Source organism: Conger conger, chromosome 2, assembly GCF_963514075.1.
Source record: "Conger conger chromosome 2, fConCon1.1, whole genome shotgun sequence".
NCBI classification, from domain to species: Eukaryota; Metazoa; Chordata; class Actinopteri; order Anguilliformes; family Congridae; genus Conger; species Conger conger.
Genome location: NC_083761.1, coordinates 43,356,991 through 43,380,022, shown reverse-complemented (window position 1 = coordinate 43,380,022; position 23,032 = coordinate 43,356,991). Strand labels below are relative to the sequence as shown.

Genomic DNA, 23,032 nt, shown 5'->3' with positions numbered 1-23,032 from the left:
TGAGGGGTGTATTGTGTGAGGGGTACACTGTGTGAGGGGTATGTAGTGTGAGGGGGGTATTGTGTGAAGGGTAACACCGTGTGAGGGGTGTATTGTGTGAGGGGTATGTAGTGTGAGGGGTATGTATGTGAGGGGTGTATTGTGTGAGGGGTATGTAGTGTGAGGGGTGTATCGTGTGAGGGGTATGTATGTGAGGGGTGTATTGTGTGAGGGGTATGTTGTGTGAGGGGTGTATCGTGTGAGGGGTATGTAGTGTGAGGGGTATGTATGTGAGGGGTATGTATGTGAGGGGTGTATTGTGTGAGGGGTATGTAGTGTGAGGGGTGTATCGTGTGAGGGGTATGTATGTGAGGGGTGTATTGTGTGAGGGGTATGTATGTGAGGGGTGTATTGTGTGAGGGGTGTATTGTGTGAGGGGTATGTAGTGTGAGGGGTATGTATGTGAGGGGTGTATTGTGTGAGGGGTATGTAGTGTGAGGGGTGTATTGTGTGAGGGGTGTATTGTGTGAGGGGTATGTAGTGTGAGGGGTGTATTGTGTGAGGGGTGTATTGTGTGAGGGGTATGTAGTGTGAGGGGTGTATTGTGTGAGGGGTGTATTGTGTGAGGGGTGTATTGTGTGAGGGGTCTGTAGTGTGAGGGGTGTATTGTGTGAGGGGTGTATTGTGTGAGGGGTATGTAGTGTGAGGGGTGTATTGTGTGAGGGGTGTATTGTGTGAGGGGTATGTTGTGTGAGGGGTGTATTGTATGAAGGGTAACACCGTGTGAGGGGTGTATTGTGTTTGCAGTCTCGCACCTTTGGCGCTGATACTCCGCAGGTCTGTGATCTTCATCAGCATCTTGGGGAACATGTGTGGTTTGTGCGGCCGCCGGTTCCTCACGTAGAGCTTGAGCGCCTCCAGCAGAGGCTCCTGCAGCACGTCCACCTTCTCCGACTGCTCCAGGTCCTGCCGGTCTGAACACACACGCACGCTCCAGTCAGTCTATCGGACAACACACGGGTCCTTCAATGAGTTACACACGGTTCCTTCAATGAGTTTCACACGGTTCCTTCACTGAGTTTCACGTGCTTCAGTCAGTCTATCGATTCACACAGTGCAGGACAACACACAGTTCCTTCAATGCGTTCCAGCCAAGGCTCAACAACGAACAGATTTTCTTTGGTACGGCAACAGCTGAATTACAGGGGTTTTCCAGATGAGCCACTAGATGGCACTATTCTCAAACATTTGGGGGTGAAAAACAACCTAATAGGAATGCATCCTTTTCAAATTGTTTGAGGTGCGAGTACAGTCACAAAATAAAGGGGATTATGACTGATTGAAAAGTTATCGTCTACTCAAATTAAGCTCAGTGCTATCAATGTTATAAGACCAGCATGGATTTAAGAAGAAGACTTCACAAGCACACTTTTGGGCCTGTGCATCCCTGCATGTGTACCAGTCCAGAGTCAAACAGGTAATTGGTTTGGATTGCGATACGCTTCTATCCTTTACTGAGCTTGTCAGGTCTACTGGAACATAACAAAATACTCTCAAAAACTGCCAACCCCGCCTTCTGGTCCTCTTGGTTGGCTCAACTACACCAGACACGATCACTCAAGCACAGAAAAGTATTTGTATCTAAAACAATAACGTATTTGACCCAGGTCTGGTTAGGTCTGGTGTATACAAGGGGCGGCCTGTAGCGTAGTGGTTAAGGTAAATGACTGGGACACGGAAGGTCAGTGGTTCTAATCCCGGTGTTGCCAGCATTGCTCCAGGGGAGGATTGTCTCCTGCCTAGTCTAATCAACTGTACGTCACTCTGGATAAGAGCGTCTGCCAAATGCCAATAATGTGTAATGTAGCCTTTGAGCTATTTGGTTTCTATAGGCGTAGCTGTCTCTGTATATATTATACACCAGGGGTTCCCAAACATGTTTCTGATGTGACCCCGGATGAATGTTCACAAACTTATATGACCCCAACACCCCACCCACACACATCTTGTGCTAAACAACACCCTTTAGCCGGGACTGTACTGGAAATATACCACAACCTCTCCAGCCTCATTGTTTTATTATAGTTGGGTTGTTGTAATGTTAAACATGCAGTGGCCTACATTCACATATTTTAAAAAGACAAAAATGACATTTTATCTTACATTATCAGGCGACCCCATCGTGAAACCGAGCGACCCAAGGCGGGATCCCGACCCACAGTTTGGGAACCCCTGATATATACTCTAAGCAGGGCTACTCAACTCCGCAACTCAACCCCACGTCCTGCGGGCCGCAGTGTCTGCAGGTATTTGCTTCATCCATGTGCTACACCACCTGATTTCATGAATTAGCTTATTAACTAAACCAAGCAGGTAAAATAAAATGAGTGAAGTCAGGTGGTGTAGCGCACGGTAGCAGAAACTGCGGCCAGCGGGACGTGGAGCTGAGCAGCGCTGCTCTAATGTAATGTAGTGTAATGTAATGCTCTCAGGGTGTAACATCCACGTCCACGCAGGCGCTCAGACCAGGGCGGAGCGGCGCAGTACCTCCGCACAGCAGGCAGATGGCGCTCAGCAGGCCGGTCTCGGCGTCGTCCATCTCCAGCGGGAGCAGCTGGTTGGCGAAGGCGAACACCAGGTCGGTGAGCGGGCCGAAGCCGGCGTTGTGCATCTGCGTGCGGTTGAGCGTCAGGCCATCCGAGAAGGTCATGGTGTCCTGCTCGGGCGTGTAGCGTGTGCATATCCGCAGAATCTGAGAGACGGGGAGGCAAGGCTTAGGGAAAGACCACGGGAAACTCTCCGGACGGAGGCAGGAACGGGGGCGACACGGGACACGGGCGTGTGACCGTCTCGGCCAAACCAGGTGCGGTTAGGTGCAGGACAGCAGCATGCGCGCTTACCCAGAGTGACAGCATCAGGAGCGATTCAACCAGCATGTTCAACCAGACCTGGGTCAAATACGTAATTGTTTTGGATTATAATACTTTTCTGTACTCAATTGATCTTGTCTGGTGCAATTGAGCTAACAAAGAGGACCAGAATGCACTTATTTCAGAGTATTTAATTGGTTCCAATACACCAGGCAAACTCAGTAAAACGCAGAAAAGCATTTGAATGCAAGACAATTCCATATTTGACCCAGGTCTGCTTTTGACACTAGATCAATGATTAACCTCCAAGTGCCATGAAAACAATAAAATGCACAGACAATAAGGAAGACTACAGAGCTCTATATATGCACTCATTACAAAACAAAAGGCAGAGCATAACTCTAACTGAATGCAATGCAAGCAAAATAGTGAATCATAATATAACACCAGGGACCAAGTGTAAGTGCCTTCTACCCAGTACATGAACTGCCTCTATTACTAACTGTAACCCCGGAAATTGTTCTAATAATGATAATATGAGTGATATTTTAATCCCATTAGGGAAGCCTGCAGGACTTCTGAAGTCACATCTGCTAAATCACACTACTGCCGTCTGCAGGGCATATGGCAGGGATCACCAACTCTGGCCCTCGAATCCAAATCCGGCCCTGGTTTTCTTTTTCACCCGGGTAATTAGTGAGAGTCATTCGTCAGACTGCCGTCACACCTGACTCCCAGGTAAAGGGAGGGCCGAAAACCAGCAGGGCAATTCCATGATAACCAATGTGACAAATGCAGTATATCTGCATAGTAAAGTCCAATAGTGCCACATAAGGGTTATTTGACGGCTATAGAAGAGGATAGCGGTCGCTAATATGTAGCTGTATAGAACTTAATCACACAAATATGTGGAAGTTGTAACGTCTGTTACCATGGAATTGCCCATCAGTTCTCAGCCCTCGAGACCGGCTAGTTGCTGATTCATGGTATATGATAACCCTCAACATGATGGTAAACCTCACAGTAAAACTCAACATGATGGTAAACCTCACAGTAAAACTCAACACGACGGTAAACCTCAAAGTAACCCTCAACACGATGGTAAACCTCACAGTGAAATTCAAAATGACGGTAAACCTCACAGTAAACCTCAACACGACGGTAAACCTCACAGTAAAATTCAACACGACGGTAAACCTCACAGTAAACCTCAACACGACGGTAAACCTCAACACGACGGTAAACCTCACAGTAAAACTCAACACGACGGTAAATCTCACAGTAAAACTCAACACGACGGTAAACTTCATAGTAAAACTCAACACGACGGTAAACCTCACAGTAAACCTCAACACGATGGTAAACCTCACAGTAAACCTCAACACGATGGTAAACCTCACAGTAAAACTCCACATGCTGAAGCGGAAGACTGCTCATGCTCACCAGGATGTCCAGACAGGCGGCCTTCAGCAGGGTGATCTGGTCAGCGATGGTGAGCGTGGTGAAGCCGGGCAGCTGCTTGGCGAACTCCACCGTTTTGATGATGCACTTGGTGGACAGTTCGCTGAACTTGTCCCAGAGGTCCACGTCAAGTGCGACCCGCTGGTCTGAGCTGTTGTTCTGGAAGGGGGAAGGGATTGCATGAGGGGTCACTCGGGTGGAATAGCTTTCTTCGTCCCGTAAGTTACACCAAGGCCTGTTACATTACATTACAGTTATTTAGCTGATGCATCTATCCAAAGCTGCTTTCACATGATCAGCGTCAAAACTCTTGACACAGTGTCAAGCCATTAAATTCCTATGGAAAGAACGTTGAAGCCCGACTTGGCAGCAACGCTAAGCCTGGCGTAGCGCATGGCTCAAAATAGAGCAGAGTTGAGCGCTATCAGGGTTCAAACTGTTAAAACGTTGACCTTGTTTGAAGCTGACCTTTCCGAGCGTGTCCAGTCACATAACATAACACATAACAGCCTTGTACGAAGCAGGCATACGCTACCTAGCAACACAGACAGAGCCGTTTCACGTAGGCTGCGTGCATTAGCCCGGTAAGTTTCTTGATGTTATGGGATATATTATTATCAATATTATTGTTTTCACAAAGCGAGTCCACAATTTAGCCTTTTATAAGTGCAGACAACCAACAATCACATATTGTTGCTGCTTGTTACAGTTCAATGAACTGGATGGATGACGACAAGTTTCAACAACTGGTGCCACTCGCTCCTTCTCATGTGTAGTCAACGCCTTACTTGGCGCTGAACACAGAATTTGACACTGATCATGTGAAAGCAGCTTTACAACTGAGCAATAGGTTAACGGCCTTGCTCAAGGGCCCAACAGCTGTGCAGATCTACACAAGGGCTTGAACCACCAACCTTCAGGGTCCCAGTCATATACCTTAACCGCTAGGCTACAGGCTGCCCCACTGTTACATACTATATTCAAGGAACACCAACGCAGAATTGGGACACACGCAAGCTCTTAGCTTACATACGATACAGAACGTGTGTTTACCAACTTGTTTTAGCCCTATCTGCGGTTATACACTGCCAATCCACAAGGTGGCAGCATGTGCTATTCTGGTTGGCGTGAGTAACCTTGGAGAGGAAAGGATTACTTCTACGTTTGTAGCTGTTCGTAGAACATAATTTACATCCTATTTACATTTAGCGCCTCTAATAGAAACGTGGAACTACTAATTGGGCTGCACGTTTTGCTACACAAGGACGCAAGAAACGCTCCTTGAATAATAGCATGTGTTCCTTGCGTAGAGTACATGGCATGTAGGACAGACAAATGTGAAGGGCTAGCTATGAAGAGTGGTGAATTTATATGATAAGAAAATACACTATGAATGAACCGCGAGTCATGACATATTTGGCTGCATACAGCATGCTACAACGGCAGCTAACCTCAGCAACATCACATACGGCCAGTTAAATTAGGGAGTCATTTAATTTCGTATATAACGTATATATAGTGACCCACAGAAAGGACTACATGTATAAATGGTACTAATAGTGGTTATAGTGGTTAATAATGGTACTAATACTAATTATCTTTCAATAACAGTTTATTCATGACTTTTTATGTACAGCATATTGAGTTGCACACACTGTAGGAAATGTGCTTTATAAATAAAGTTTGATTGATAGATAGAAAAAATAGGTCAGCCAGGTCTGTATTTCCAAGCATTCAATGGAATACGCAAGTATAAATTATGGAACATGGCTATGAACAGCCCAGCCATCTCTCAGAAACACACAGCGCCCCACGGTGGTGGGGAGGACTCACTGTAGTGTATTTTCCCAGCTGGCAGAGCGAGGGGAAGGTCTCCTGGTGGGCCTTGCGGACCCTCTCGATCATCTGCTCGGTCGCGGGGCTAATCACATGGCTCTCCGTGCACTCCTGCTTCTTCTCCTCCTTTTTCTTCTTGTTGCGGTCGTTCCGCACAGCTGTAGGGGTCAGGAAGAGAAGGAAGGGGATTGGTTTGTGTGTCACCGCCTCCTGAGGGCATGCTGGGTACATGCTAAGCTAACCAGGGCACCCAGGCTTATTTGTTGGGTTGGACAGGACAGATGATGCGTAGTCTGCAGAAACGGTGTGTAGAGTAGAGTACTGAATCACTGTGTGTATTACAGGACCCATGTGTAGAATACTGAATCACTGTGTGTATTACAGGACCCATGTGTAGAGTACAGGATCCATGTGTAGAGTACTGAATCACTGTGTGTATTACAGGACCCATGTGTAGAGTACTGAATCACTGTGTGTATTACAGGACCCATGCGTAGAGTACAGGAACCCTGCGTAGAGTACAGGAACCCTGCGTAGAGTACAGGACCCATGTGTAGAGTACAGGACCCATGTGTAGAGTACAGGACCCATGTGTAGAGTACAGGACCCATGTGTAGAGTACAGGAACCCTGCGTAGAGTACAGGAACCCTGCGTAGAGTACAGGAACCCTGCGTAGAGTACAGGAACCCTGCGTAGAGTACAGGACCCATGTGTAGAGTACAGGACCCATGTGTAGAGTACAGGACCCATGTGTAGAGTACAGGACCCATGTGTAGAGTACAGGAACCCTGCGTAGAGTACAGGAACCCTGCGTAGAGTACAGGAACCCTGCGTAGAGTACAGGAACCCTGCGTAGAGTACAGGACCCATGTGTAGAGTACAGGACCCATGTGTAGAGTACAGGACCCATGTGTAGAGTACAGGACCCATGTGTAGAGTACAGGACCCATGTGTAGAGTACAGGAACCCTGCGTAGAGTACAGGAACCCTGCGTAGAGTACAGGAACCCTGCGTAGAGTACAGGACCCATGTGTAGAGTACAGGACCCATGTGTAGAGTACAGGACCCATGTGTAGAGTACAGGAACCCTGCGTAGAGTACAGGAACCCTGCGTAGAGTACAGAAACCCTGCGTAGAGTACAGGAACCCTGCGTAGAGTACAGGAACCCTGCGTAGAGTACAGGACCCATGTGTAGAGTACAGGACCCATGTGTAGAGTACAGGACCCATGTGTAGAGTACAGGACCCATGTGTAGAGTACAGGAACCCTGTGTAGAGTACAGGAACCCTGCGTAGAGTACAGGAACCCTGCGTAGAGTACAGAAACCCTGCGTAGAGTACAGGAACCCTGTATGGATTACAGAAACCCTGTGTAGAATACAGGAACCCTGTGTAGAATACAGGAACCCTGTGGTTTGGAAGCATGGAGTGAGGAGGTATGAGCAGATCTGAGTAGATCTGGGATATGAGGAGACGTGAGGAGATGGGTGTTGGCAGAAGGAGAGGGCCCAGATACAGGAGGCTGTATGCTGGTGAGGAAAGGGGGGAGGAGGGTGAGAGAGAGAGAGAGAGAGTAAGCCAGAGGCTTTGGAACTCAGGCTGAGAAAATGTGGAACGGCTTTGATCTGACAGCGGAAAACTGCTGGAGAAGGGGGTGGGGGCGGGGGAGCGGTGCGGTGCTGAGCCGGGGGAAAGAAAGAGGGGGAAAAATGAAGAGAAAAAAAGTGCAGAGATGCCATAGCCTGTGGAGATGAGCGGAGATTTATATCCCACCCCGCTTCATAATTACTGTAGCACCACCGCTGTCATCATCGCCACCGCCATCAGGGTCCACACACGTGCTCACTCTCACACACACACGCTAACACACACACACACACACACACACTGAGACACACACGCTAACACACACACACTGAGACACACTGAACACATTCACACACGCTAACACACACACACTGAGACACACACTGAAACACACACACGCTAACACACACACACACTGAGACACACCGAACACATTCACACACGCTAACACACACACACACACACACACACACTGAGACTCACACTGAAACACACACACACGCTAACACACACTGAAACACATACACACTGAGACACACACCATCACTGAGACTACAGACCCACATACCGAGACTACACACACACACACACACACACACACACACACACACACACACACACTGAGAGACACATACTGAAACACACACGCTAACACACACACACTGAGACACACTGAACACATTCACACACGCTAACACACACACACTGAGACACACACTGAAACATACACACATGCGCACACAAGCACTGAGACTACACACACAAACATACACACAATCTGACACACACACAAATACACACATACATACACATACCCACCATCTAAGACACACACACACAAACACTGAAACACATACACACATGCTAATACACACACTCACACACACACAAACACACGCGCACACACACTCACGCACACACAAACACACACACACACACACACACACACATTGAGACACACACGCAAACACACACAAACACACACATACTGAGACACACATTAATGTTATTTTCCTCCTCTGTCCTCAGATTAGAAGAGAACCCCCGCCCCTGCGTGAGAGACTGCCGATGGCAGCGGGAGGCAGTTGACAAATAGTGGTGGGGGATGAAGTCGTTAATAACGCTGACAAATCACCGCTGCTTTCATTAGACCCCGAGCTAATCTAATAACATAATATGACAAATATCCAAGCGGTAATGGTTTAAAAGGCTTGGCTGATCCTACCCCCCCCTCCCTTTTCCTCTCCTTTACCCCTTTTCTCTCCTCTTTTTCCCTCTCTCTCTCTCTGTCTCTCTCAGGTCCTTTTCTCCCAGCGGTACTCAGGGACGAGGCTGCTATCTCCTGCCCCTGGGTCCCCTGCTCCCCCTGGACTCTTCCGGAAGGAAGGGTGGCGGCACTGGTGTGCTAAAGATGGGTTCATTAATCAGCACTGAGGGCTGTCTTTCTGGGAAGGGACCTGTGTCATCTGACCACTGGCATAAGAACAGGGAACCACAAGCTATCGCACACACACGCCTGCGTACAGAAGCGTGTGTGCGCACACAGGCACACATTTTCCCATTTAAACACAAACACTTGGGCACACACATACCCACACACATATGGGCACACAATAACACACACACTCTCCTGTGTTCACAAATACACACACACACACACACACACACACACACATACACACTCGCCAACCACGGCCACGCAGACGCTAAACCACACAAACCACGACGAGCACAAACCCCCGCGGCGCTCCTGTTGGTTTTTTTTGCAAGAATATTTTACAGGCACCTCGGGTAAATAATTCATGACAGAAGATATGTAAACAATAGACTCTGCTGAACGCAGTCACTTGCCTATGGAGAGCCCCCGCTCTCTCCCGTCTCGTGTCAAAGCCCCTGAACGTCTTCGGCTTCATTACAGGCCCCTGGAGATGCCGGATAAATTCCCCAACAAAAGTGGGTCTCCGCATCCGTGCTTTGCAGACATTACCCCGGCTGACAAATTGGCAGCGCAATCATAAGCCGCACAACACAATTTAATGAAGTCATTAAAGAACTATTAGCCCGGGCCCGTGATCTGTCATGGCGGACTGTTACACGCAATAACCGGGAGAGCTTTAGAGAAGGGGGAGAACACGTCCGTCTCTATCTCTGTGTGGGTGCGCTGTCCGAGTGTGTGTGTGTGTGTGTGTGTGTGTGCGCGCGTGTTGGGATTAAATCTGGATTTTGTCCACGTATTTGCGAGTGTTGTTCCTTGCCAAGTGGACTGGTTGTGTGAGTTTATCTATTCTTGGACATGTGCTCATGTGTAAGCCTGTATCAGTGGGAGCTACGTGGCCGGTTTGTGAGAACGAGGCTGGCTGGGAATTAGGTCTCAGTGAGCTAGCGCATGCTGTGGGCTAGTAATACGTCAACTGATCATATTTTTGGAAAATTTAATATAAACAAAAAGCTAGGCTCAAGGCTGTCTGCGACTATGGCCTGTGTGTGTGTTCATTGTGTGCATTGTGTGTGAGCGTGTGCAGCCTGTGTTACACATGTGTGTGTTTATCATGTGAACTGTGTGTGTGTGTGTGTGTGTGTGTGTGTGTACGTGTTCACTATGTGCATTGTGTGTGAGTGTGTGTGAGCGTGTGCAGCCTGTGTTGCACATGTGTGTTTATCATGTGAACTGTGTGTGTGTGTACGTGTTCACTATGTGCATTGTGTGTGAGTGTCTGAGTATGTGCAGCCTGTGTTACACATGTGTGTGTTTATCATGTTAACTGTGTGTGTGTGTATGTGTATGTGTTCACTATGTGCATTGTGTGAGCGTGTGCCCAGCTTGTGTTCCAAGTGTGTGTTCATTATGTGCACTGCGTGTGTTTGTTTGTATTTATGTGTGTGGTGTACGTGTTGTCAGCGTGTGTGTAGCCTGTGTCGCACACGTGTTCATTATGTGCGGTGTGTGTGCACTGTGGATATGTTGTGTGTGCATACATGTCTTGTGTGCATACGTGTTGTGCGTGTGCTTTGCGCGCATTGTGTGCATGTGTGTTGTGTATGTACGCACATGCGTGTGTTGTGTATGTGTGCATGTGTGTGTTGTGTGCGTGTGTGCATGTACGCACGTGCATGTGTGTGTGTTGTGTATGTGCGCACATGCATGTGTCTGTGTGTGTGTGTGGTGTATTTATGTGTGTGTGTTGTATGTGTGCATGTGAGTGTGTTTGTCTGTGTGTTGTGAATGTATGTGTGTGTGTTGTGTGTACATGTGTGTGTGTATATGTGTGTTTGTGTATTGTGTGTTGTGTATGTATATGTGTGTGTTATGTATGTGTGCATGTGTGCGTGTATGTATATGTGTGTGTGTGTGTTTGTGTGTTGTATATGTGTGCATGTGTGTTATATATGTGTGTGTTTGTGTGTTGTGAATGTGTGTGTGTGTCTGTGTGCTGTGTATGTATGTGTGTGTGTGTGTACATGTGTGTGTGTGTATGTATATGTGTGTGTGTGTGTTTGTGTGTTGTATATGTGTGTGAGTGTGTGTGTGTTGTGAATGTATGTGTGTGTGTCTTTGTGTGTTGTGTATGTATGTGTATGTGCATGTGCGTGTGTGTATGTGTGTGTGCGTGTGTGTGTGTGCTGCGTACGCGCTGTGTGCTGGTGAGCGGGCGTGGACCAGGAGACGGGGATAATTTGGGAGAAGAAAATTAAAGCCGTGGCAGGTCGTCCATCACAGAGATTAAATTCAATGGAAGGATAAAAATGTCAATGTTCCCAGCTCCTCTTGTGCAGTGTTGTTTTGTGCACAGACAGTGATGAAAGGGTTTTTTCCACCGACACCCCTCCCACACCCCCACCCCGTGCTGTGGGGCGCACAGATGAGAGCGCGGGAGGCGGGGAGGGAGGGAGGCAGGGGTACTGCAGCGCACCCAGGGGAGCCCCCGCCACATCTCCCCCACTTTCCCATAAGCAATCCCAGACACCTGGGAAGGGCACCAGCTTCACCCCGGGGCGGAGGCTGCCGGAGGGCCGATCACTCATCTTCACGCGATTCATCCCGCCGTCAGTCTCGGCGTGGGAGAGAAGGAGGTCACTCTCACCTCGGCGGAAAAATGGGCCCAGGGACCCCGGAGGGTCGTCGGGTACACTGGACGTGTGAGGGAGGCACCGAATAACACGGCCGGTGAATGGAGCTGCTTTCTTCCTCAGAGCTGCAGGGAGCACTGCCGGCGTGCCGCTGTGGTCACTCGCCGCCCTTGCGCTCGAGGGTCGCCGTGACATCTCCTGTAATGGCCGCCGGCTCTGTGGGGTCCTGCCAGCCCCAGATGGCGGCCTCTCCCCTGTCGGGGAGGTCAGGCTCGGCACGCAAGGTCAGCGCGTGGAATACGCTCCAGCTCGCACTCCACGTCTCCCTCAAACGCACTCCACGTCTCCCTCAAACGCACGAGCACACTCACTCTCACACTCACTCACATACAGGCGCACACTCACTCTCTCACACTCACTCACATACAGGCGCACACTCACTCTCACACTCACTCACATACAGGCGCACACTCACTCTCACACTCACTCACATACAGGCGCACACTCACTCTCACACTCACTCACATACAGGCGCACACTCACTCTCACACTCACTCACATACAGGCGCACACTCACTCTCTCACACTCACTCACATACAGGCGCACACTCACTCTCTCACACTCACTCACATACATACACGCACACACTTCTCCCTGTATGCCCAGTACCCATGACGCTGCTTCCTTTACGCAGTCTGACCGCACTAGCTCTGAGCTCAAAGCAGTTGCCTCTATAACAGCATTTCACCTCTTTCAACACTGTGAGGTTACGAATGCAAGCAAACCTATGGAAACACTCTCACCCTCGAGTCCGATATTCAAGACCGGCAGCCATTCCGTGCCCGTTACGCACACTAAACCCTAATCATTTCCGAAAAGAATAAAACGAACACGCTCAGAGAATATGCGGAAACACGGCAGGAGCAGTTTATCACACCTGTTTCAGTTACAGGGATTCAATGTGCCGCAGTACACATTTCCGGCCACTAGGTGGCAATGGCACTTCAGCCGCCCGACTTTCCCAGACTGCTTCAGTCCTAACCAAGATTAATGGTTACATTTGGCAGTGGGGAGTATGGAGGATAACTTACTTACAGGAGACCGAAGAATTGAGTGCTGTAAATTGTCAGCACGCTTACCGCTTTAACTTGGGCAAGAGATAAAGGGAGGAGTCTCAGAAGAGAGACACCTAGGGGACGCAGAGCGGGTTGCGGGAAACTTCGTCGGATGCACCGAGGCCCGGTGTCGGTCGACAGTCTGCTCGGCCAAGCGATCCGCCCGGGGTCCTTGCATGTCTCTGTTGAGTGGTGACGTATCGCTGCGTGTCGCATTTTCATTGCCATAGAACTTCTAAAGCACACTCAGAACTTAGCTTTCCTAGCTTTGCCGAAAAGAAAAGCAGTTTGTGAAAATATAATTTTGTCTGTTTGTTCATCTCAGGTCAGGTCTTCTCAGTGTATTTCATCACAACGGAACATGAAATTAATATTTTACATTGTCACCCTCGCAGCACTTTCTTTTTTGATTTTTAAAGATAATTTTAAGGCCTTTTTCAGCTTTATTGGACAGTATATAGAGACAGGAAGAATGGGGGCGAGAGAGAGGGAAAGACATGCAACAAATTGTCAGAGGGTTGGATTCGAACCGTTGACGTCGCGGCTCACAATGAGCATGCGGTCAGTGCTCTGCAGGCTGCGCCACCGAGACACCCACCCTCGCAGCACTTTCAACACAAGCAACACTTCGTCGCATGTCTCTATATATCTGTATAGCTTTCAGGGCCTGATTACTAGTCTACAGCAATCAAAACGAGACACGTCACAATCCGTCACCACGCAACAGAGACATGCAGGGACCCCGAGCAGACCGTTGAGGCGAGCAGGTTGTATATGGACACCGGCTCAGATGGGACTCGTGGGGAGAGGAAGGAGGCGAGGGGAGAGGGGCCTGAGGCTTCTCTCACACTCTCAGAAGCCTGGTGCTCCTGGTCCTTGTACCCACTCCTCAGTGATTGTGGCAGTGACCTGAACCTGGTGAACTGTGATTATTGTCTGTGGTGAAGTGTTGGCTGCTCAGGGCCACAGAGATATGGAGGCCTGCTCTCACATACTCAGAAAACTCAGAGGATGTTAGCGCTTGGCTGCACTGGCTACATCAGAGAAATCCGCTGTGGTGGTGGGAAACCTTAATCCATGGGTTTTGCTATCTTAGCCGATCGTAAAAAGCTGCCACACTATTGACTTGCCACTGTACACATCAGCAGTAGTGCTGATGTTTGTTGAGACTACATACAAAGGCCTGTTGTGCATACAGCATTCGTAGAACCATAATTATGGTACCAATACTGAGTATTTAAGTGCTGTATCCAACCAGTAGCATGGGTGCACCCCTACAAGACACGCTCTCATCAGGAACGCAGTTCTCACGCCCTCACTGCGTGTTTTCATACAATGCTGCCACCGACACTATTATTAGCACAAATGCATGCAGACCCAGCTTTCTGTTGTTTTGAGATGGTGTATTTTTCCATAAAACCTGACAACCTGGAAACATACATATCAACTGTCAGCAAAATACCTTCAGGGTGAAGGTGGGGAAAATAAATCACTCTTAATAAAAAAAACAAATAAGAAAAAAAACAAAAAAAAAACATAACACTCTTCACAAGTACCGATAAACACCTCAGCCAGTCCGGTTAGATTGCCTTCAAATCCGGGAACGGGCTTCAACATGTTCGCCGTCGCCAGGTCAAGATGCTCGCCGTGGTTAAGATCAAACCGACGGATTCGGTCACACCGGCCTGTACGGATTCAGGCTCCTCGTCACAGCGAAACCTCAGATAAACTCAGGGCTACGCAGTGACTGACCGCGTAGCCGGACGGGATGGGAAACAAGACGGCGTTGCGTGCCATTAATCCAAACCGAAATCGAGCTCCTTATTATCAGTGATTCGGAAAGGCAAGCGTTAATCGGATTAGTCAATTTCCCCGGACAAAAAAAACTTGATTAAAATTAGAAGAGGCATGTCTTTGTGCCGCTGCTGAAGAATAAAAGGCCGGAATGTGAACACTGTTTGCTACAGACGGGCCGGAACAAAATTAGTTTCAAACAGAGCGCCGAGATAGCGGGCCACTGAAGAGGAGACGCACTGTCTAAAAGCCGACCTAAAAAACAAGCCATGCGATAAGAACCCGTTTACTGCCGCTTTCATTATAAGGTGCGTAGCTACGCTATTTAAAGCAACAGTGATGCACGTCATGATTCCAATTAATGAACAAGTCCAGATCTTAAAGCCGTCAATGCTACACTTTCAATGTTATCGACAATTCAGAAGTACGCTATGACCCCCATTCCAGCTTCATTTTATATCTATGGAGCTCGACTGAATTTCCAACGTGGGACTGGATTAAGGCTCTCAGTACTGCCGCTGAAAGCCTTAACCCTGCCCAACTGGCAAGCTGCCTTATGTAAGGCACAACTGTTTGTCCCGATTGGTCACCTGTATTCTATAGGGATAGTCTGGTTACCTGTATTCTATAAGTCATTACAAGAAAGTCGACCAGGGGTCGACCACTTTCAGTCAATGTTCTTCGGCAAGAACGCTCCTTGCAGTGGCTTTAGCCAATTTGTATCCATTTGGCTCCAGCATTTTTTTGCTTGGAGAATTCAATGCATGTTCCTCAAAGGCAGACCAAACAATTACTTGTGGGTTTGGCAGTTATTCACGGACCACAAGGCACAGCAAGACATGTACAGCAGTGGGTATTGGGTATTGGGCTTGTATTTTCTTGCTCATATTTCGTACTGCCTTTGAGTATCTGAGTGTGAGAAAGAGAATGTTGCTTCGCGACAGAAAATGGGGAGTTTGTACATAGGGGAAAGAGAAGATAGCTTTCTGTGCAAGGAGCTGATGTGTGTGTGTGTCTCCATCAGACCTGGATCAAAATCGCACTTGTTTTGGATATACCTTTCTGTGCTTGATTGATCTTGCCTGGTGTAGCCAAACAAGAGGACCAGAAGCTGAGGTTTGCACTTTTTTCACTGGTATTTCTTATTTTCCAATACACTAGACAAGCTCAATAAAGCATGGAAAAGCAATTGTATCTGAAACAATTACACAGTTGACCCAGGTCTGTTCTTTGTTCCTGTGTCCCTGCATGTTTTACGTGTGTGTAGGACAGTGAAGGACATCTTGAGCACACAAGGGCAGTACTCTCGGGAGCCGTAGGTACTCACACTCCTTGGACATCCCCACTTCCAGGCACTTCTGCAGCCGGCAGTACTGGCAGCGATTGCGGGTGACCTTGTTGATGATGCAGTTCTTCTCCCGGTGACAGGTGTACACCATGTTCTTCTGGATGCTTCTTCGGAAGAAGCCCTGGAGGGGGAGAGGAGCCGGATCAATGAGAGCACCGTCCACATGACAGCGTGGGCACGTACTCGTCAATTCAGGCCCGGTTACGCACGTGTTCCACACACACACACACACACACACACAGACACACACAGGAGAATAACAGCCATGGCGGAATGCGTACTGGACCTTCGTTTTTACTTAAGATTAAGAGCGAAGACCGTTCCCTCGGATGGGGGTTTTCTATGGAAGGGAGGTTGCTCATCTGTGTCATTATTGGTTCTGGGCCTTTTTAGGACATTGGGGAACCCTCGGCATTCCACCCTCTGTCTGAAAATTAAATCATTACAAAAAATGATAATAATTAAAAACAACGCCCCTTTTCTGATAAGATTGGACACCCCTGATATACACGCTGATATTGTTTCCATTTAAACTGTTTTCAGAGGTTATCTAACTCATCTGCCATGCAAATAACCAACACTTCATTCCAACATCGTTGGCGTTGAGGAATGTGCTGCTTTCTCCTTGCATGCAGGTTGATTCCGAACAGACACTGGAAATACACAGCTGTGCATTTGGGGATGAAACAGGAGACTGTGGCTCTACCGCACCACAACGGCCTGGCAGGGGCTTGTATGGAAGGCTTCAGAAAATGGCCACAGCAAGTAGTCCTTCACACCAGCCTCTTTTGGCATGGAAAAATTTAGCAAATTGCACCTTTTTTTGTTACACTGATATACATTATATAACCCACTACACTCCCCACACTCAACGCCCAACGCTCTACAGGTAACCACTGGCTGTGTTGTCAGATCAATGTAAACACTACGGAAAATATTTTTTATGGAACTGAGCTCGCCTTCCAGATGAAATAACACTCTTGCTTGTTAGCATTTCGGCAGGCTAGTCCCATTGCTTCTATACGTTTCTTGTGCAACTACTTTGAGTTAGTTTACCTTTCTAGTTAGACTGCCAACTATTGTATCCTCTTGTAAGTAGGTCTTTAAGTGAAAATCACAGTTTTGACAAATACCGAAAACGCTATGCATGCAGGCATACGCTTATGGGTACAGATGAAAGCTGGCCTTCAACTCCAAGTGGCAACTGGCTCTGTGCTCTTCAGATGAAACAAAGCCACATGCGTATTACACAGCCATTGCTCAACAAACTCTAGCTGTGCCCCAAACAGAGCCAAAGCCTTCAAATAACTGCTGGCGGCTGGCAACTGTGACCAACACAGTTCTTGTGCTCTCCCCTGTCAAATTATATTTTTATTCAACTGCACTGCTTTCAATGAGCCTTGGATTTGTGAGAGGGACCCGACTTCATGTATAGTAAAGAGGGGGGTGGCTCACTTGGACAGGGTTCGAGTCCACCCGAGGGAGGGCGAGAGGAAGCCAATGCGTGTGAAATACGGGCCGGCCTGTTCCAGCGGCCACGGGTGGCTCCAGTGTCATAAACCCTGCATAACTGATGGCCGCGCACAGAGCACCCGCGCAGCCCTGTTCATTACACTGGGGAGCATCGTTTTATAGCGACAGGTATAGAGAGAGAAAACATTTCAAAACATGATGCTTTTGTAACCTGCGCCCATAAAAAAAAGGGTCTGGCAGTTTTAGTGCCGGCACTGATGCAGCTTGTTCAGGGTTTATTGGGAGAAAGGGAAGGAGAGAGAGAACCATAAAACAGGAACCGACTCAATATGAGGGAAACGGGAGGGAGAGAGAGAGAGGAGAGCTAATGGGAGCAGGGGAGCCCCTCCTGCTCCGCCAGCCTCGTCTCCTCTGCTAATGACTCCTGTTACGGGAGAGACCCGGGGAGAAGCAGCAGTGACAGCCCTCTGGACGGCTTTAACTTGACTGCGAGCCAATAATAACTCCCATCCTCCCAGGAGTGGAGCGCGGAGGGGCGGGGGGTTTGTAATCCTTCCCCGGACGTCACGCGCACCCGCGGGGACGCGCCAGCACTCTGGAGAGCATCCCCCCCAGCAGCTGCTCAGGGAGAGGAGCGCAGCAGCCACGGCGGCCCCTCTCCCCACCCCCCTCCGCTCTTCATTCGTTCTTAAATAAATGCAGCTGTTTATACTGTGAGGTCCCCTGGAACCGAATCAATTGGGTTTTCACGAGGTGTAAAAAAACGCGGCAGCGCGGGGTCTGTTGGGCCGTACGGGAGAGTGCGTGCCTTCTTCTGGGGAGCGAACGCCACGGCTGGGGTGCGGAGCTCAACGGGGGGGGGAAAGGCGAATGGGGTTTGAGGGTGCGTTTCCTGGCCCAGAGCTGGATGTACCGACCGCAGATGCCTGAAATTGGAAAGGCGTGTGTGGAGCTGCGGGCGGCGGTGGAAGAGAGGGTCCCTGTGATGTTGCGAGGAGCTCTGATGAAGAGGACCCTCTAATACGGAGACCGAGGCCTTCTGGGCTTAAGGGGATGTCGCCGCTTGCAGCTTGCCGAGAAAGAGAGATTAGACGGGAATCCGAACGGGGACGCGCTAAGCGGGCGGCCTGGGGACTGAGGGACTGATCTGCGGTGAGCTCCCTTGATCTCCTCCTAACCAGCGCTTAACCTGTAGACCTTAGGATTGACCTAGCCTTGCCCTGTAGGACCCTGGGTTTAAAAAAAATTCCCAGCTCAGGTGACCACGCCACGCCACACCTTCCCCGGGCCCGGCCATCGTTTCCGCTCCTCGCCCTGTTAGCCGCTGCTCCCCGCAGTTCTAAGCCTCTTTTTTATGGGCTTTAATCCTGCCTGCAACAAGAGCCCAGAGCGGGCTTATCAGCTGGCCTGCAGGGCAGCGTGCGGGGAGATGAGAGCTTGCAGTCGAGTCGAGTACCACACGCCCGTGTTGCCTGTGGCCACGATGACGAGGTCCGCGGCTAATGGCGTAGGAGATTGGGCCGGCGTGCGATTATGGGAGCGTGTTCCGGTCTCTTGGAATCCTTCCCATCTCTCTGCAGCAGCGGCCTGAACACACCAGGGGCGTCGCAGAGACCGAAATGCATTCTCGTGTATCCACGCGTACCGCTGGAGGGGCAGTGCATCAGGCCCGACTCCCCACCCGCGCCGGCTCTAAAACATCACACAGCGCCAATGCTGTTCGTCTGCCAAGCGGCACAGACCTCTGCCTCCATGTTTGTTCATACTGGCTACGAGCTTTACAGCTCTCCTCCTTCATCGACGACAACCGGGTCGGAGCAGACGTGACTTTCTAATCAGGTCAGCTGCTAACGTTACGGCACCTCGGGGAGCGGGGGAGCTTCTCCTCGATGCGCGCGCGAGAGGCGAGGCGAAGGAGTATACATATGCCGGCAAGATGCCTCCAGGAAAGAGCGCATAAATATTCTCCCTCGACTCCAAAAGAAAGCGCATGCAAATTTAATGCAAAAGTGTTTATATCTGGGAGAAAGAGAGATTCAGCTCTGCTTCCACAACAAACATACACACCGCCCCCACATAACTAGGTCCAAAGCCCCCTGGGAGAGGACTTTGTAGTTGTGCTAGTTAAGGGAAGGCTAACCCCGGCTTTACCCCAGTCCCAGTGGAACGAGCACATACATTCAAACGCCTGTAGCTTTCAATTATTGAAGAGCCTTTGCAGAGTGCCGTTCTATGGCCTCAACATGCTACTGAATTTTTCAAATGTTTACAATCCCTTGCATGCCCAGAGGGGGGCGGTAGACACAGCCCACACTAATGTGAGGGACTTTTTTTTCTGCTGGCTAAGGAGACATCTTTTTAGTGCCAGAATTATGGCCAAAAACACGCTACATAACATGTCCACTCCAGGCATTTGGCTGATGTTCTAGACACAGTTTATTTATTTTGACAGAGTATCCATTTATACCGGTGGATATTTACTGAATCGGGCTAAGTGTAGTACAACAGCAGTGTCCTACCAGGGATTCTAAACCCAGTTCCCTACAATTGTACGACGAAATGTAGTGTGATAGGCAGAAGTGGGTTTATGATGGGTCTACGATTTATAGTCGGAAGGCAGATGACCGACGTGACTTGCATGTGCGAACGGGGACTTGAGTGAACGGCTGACAGTGATGTTTCCTCTCTGAGTGCGCAGTGCAGTTCAGAGGGCTCTACTGCACCTGGGTCTGGATCTGGATCTCAGCACTCAGCAGCCCAGGTGTCCCCTTGCCTGTGTTCAGTCAGGCGAGGCCGGCGGCTAATGGCCAACTGTCAGCTAACAGGCCGTCACAGCCCAAGTCCCGACGGGTCAGACCCCCTCTGCAGGGGCGCGTCCTTCGCAACCTCCCGGTCCTGCGGGGTTCACGGAGCGAGACTGTCCATCACCCCGCGCCCCAGACTTCAGCATAGCGTGGCCGTAGGGCAGGGGATCAGCGGCTGGCGGCTGGCGAGGGTCGAGAACTGCTGGTTTTGAGAGTTGGATTTGGATTTGAGGGTCGGAGTTGATGATCCCCGCCGTATGGGCTATAGCTGTGCTTTCGCGGTCAGCGAGAGCACCGTTACTGTAGTTGCCTGCCTACAACGAGAAGCTCCGAGCATTGGTTTGAAAAAGAAGTTTCCTCAGAAAGCCTCAGTTTGTAGGACTGCAGTGACTGTGCATTAAAAAAAAAAAAGACAGAAGTTGTTTTCAAGCTTAGAAGCTATCGAGCCGAGGCAGCTCGGTGCCAAGCGAATGCTTTCAGCGTTGATACGGAGAGGGGCACACAAATGGAGCAGTGCGGGAACTCAGGGCCGACGGGGCGGGTCGAAAGCAGCCACTCACCTTGCATCCCTCACAGGCGCTGACCCCATAGTGGTACCCCGATGACTTGTCCTGGCACACAAAGCAAGGCTTGTAGACCCGAGGGGGCGGGGGAGGCGAGGGGGGGCTGGGGACGATCTCCTCCGAACTGGTGCTCTGCGTTTCTATGGCTGCGGGGCAGAGAGAAACAGACGCGATCAGGCTTCATATCCATAGCAACACTACACAAATACGTTTACAGCAAATATCACACCCATATTTTCACACTGTGCCACCGCCTACCGAACAGGAACTGCACTGTGGTCTGCATCAGGGCGCCCAGCGAAGTGTTTGAGAACTCGCTACTAAGGTACAAAACAAAACAAAATTCCAAGAATTTCATGGCAAAGTTTAAAACAACGTGCTTAGCAAACGGGAGAGTGAGAAGGACCACTGGAGCAAGCGTTGCTTGGCAAGTGCCTTGGAGTTCTGACAGTTAATCTGGGCAAGGATGCCCTGAATGGCTCCGCGGAGGCACTGCTCAGCAATCAGGACTCTGGGGATGCCGGAATCTTCCTCAGGGCTACAAGAAGAGGCGTGGTAAAGCTCCTCTCCACTGGGACCCCGGCATCGTAATGAAAGAGGGTTCGTGGGGCTCAGTGGAGCTGCGGTTTGTTAGCAGGGGAGGCAATGAGGCGGAACCCTCCGTGACGGCGGGGCGAGAAGATGGCGGAGAGACCGAACGCATAGAGATGGCAGAGGGCACTCATAAATCTCCCATTTACTAAACTGTAGGGTGGCCTGTTGCGTAGTGGTTAAGGTACCAGACTGGGACCCGCAAGGTCGGTGGTTCGATGCCCGGTGTAGCCACAATCCGCACAGCCATTGGGCCCTTGAGCAAGGCCCTTAACCCTGGAGTGCTCCAGGGGAGGATTGTCTCCTGCTTAGTCTAATCAAATGTATGTCGCTCTGGATAAGAGCATCTGCCAAATGCCAGTAATGTAACTATGTCTCTGTGTATATGTGTGTGTACAGAGCCTGTAAGCTCTGGCAGTAGGAAATGGAACGCCCGTTCCTTGCGGTATGCTGGAAAACTGAGTGCTGCCATTGAGCTCACCCTTGATGGAGGCCTTCCTCAATATTTCTTCAACCAAGAGGACATTCTCTTCCCAATAAAACGGAGTAATTTCTCCCTGCAGTACTATACACAATGAAATGCCAGTAGAGACGCCAAAGCCCGTCATCCAAGATCAATACCTATACTTTCTCCATGGCAACATAGTCTGGAATCCGATCCTTCATATTGTCACAAAACTCAGAGAGTTTTGGTTCAAAACCAGATCCCAGGAAAATCCATTGTTGCAGGTACAAGTACTTTTCTAGGTACTGGCATTGGGAACTGAAGCACACACATTTATAATGCATCTCTTGAAGTGCAAGCTGATCCAATGTGGGTAATGTGTTTCCATCCATCAAATGAGGGTAATGATTTTTTAAGCTGCATATTCTGTGCTTTAAACATTTGAGCAGGGCTAAGCTTTAAAGTACAGACATAAACTACGCAACCACACTTGAGTGAAAGAGAGACCATTTCTCAAGGTTTTCAGCCCAAAAGTAAAACAAACCCTCTCACCAAAACCTTCAGCATCTTTCACAACAGACCACAGTTAAAGACAGCAGTCCATGGGCATTGTGTTGGCCAGCTGTTTCCCAGGATCGGATTTGGCACTGAATGTAAAATTTTGGTGTATAACAGAACCAAGCTGGGACGGAGAGCGGGGTCTTAAAACAAGACTACGGTTGGACAAAGGCGGACAACCGCTGTGCAGCCATTTGCAAACACTGCCTTCTTACCAGGAAAACAAACTTGTGAAGGAGGTGAGCACATCAGCCGTCCACCCATTAACACAGGCGCAGAGCCCCGGGTGATCACAGGAAGTGACCTGCCCTAGTGCTGATGTCACCGGTTACCAAGGGCACCTTCGCTGTCTCTCTGCAGGCGTCCAGGAAATGCCCTGTCCCCTTTCCAGGGACAGTCACAGCTCCCTACATGCCTGCTGTCACGCACAGGTCGTAACTTCATCACTATCCTCAAAACCTGTCCCCAGCTAGACTACTGCTCTCAGTGCAAATCAGTCAAAAGTCAAGGCTGTATTCAGATTTGCCTATATGCAGTC

At 49.5% G+C, this 23,032-nt stretch overlaps 1 protein-coding gene across 4 annotated transcripts in view; it reads right to left on the bottom strand.

The window, feature by feature from the left end:
• The window catches only part of raraa (retinoic acid receptor, alpha a), a 197,581-nt gene that overhangs the window by 2,568 nt on the left and 171,981 nt on the right, over nt 1-23,032 (bottom strand). For all 4 annotated transcript variants that reach the window (XM_061229175.1, XM_061229167.1, XM_061229159.1 and 1 more), the window contains 6 exons: nt 20,898-21,046; nt 16,040-16,181; nt 6,144-6,304; nt 4,293-4,469; nt 2,527-2,731; nt 795-953 (listed from right to left, as the gene is read on the bottom strand). In XM_061229175.1, coding sequence (XP_061085159.1) covers nt 795-953; nt 2,527-2,731; nt 4,293-4,469; nt 6,144-6,304; nt 16,040-16,181; nt 20,898-21,046 — 993 coding nt within the window. The remainder of the gene's footprint in view (nt 1-794; nt 954-2,526; nt 2,732-4,292; nt 4,470-6,143; nt 6,305-16,039; nt 16,182-20,897; nt 21,047-23,032) is intronic.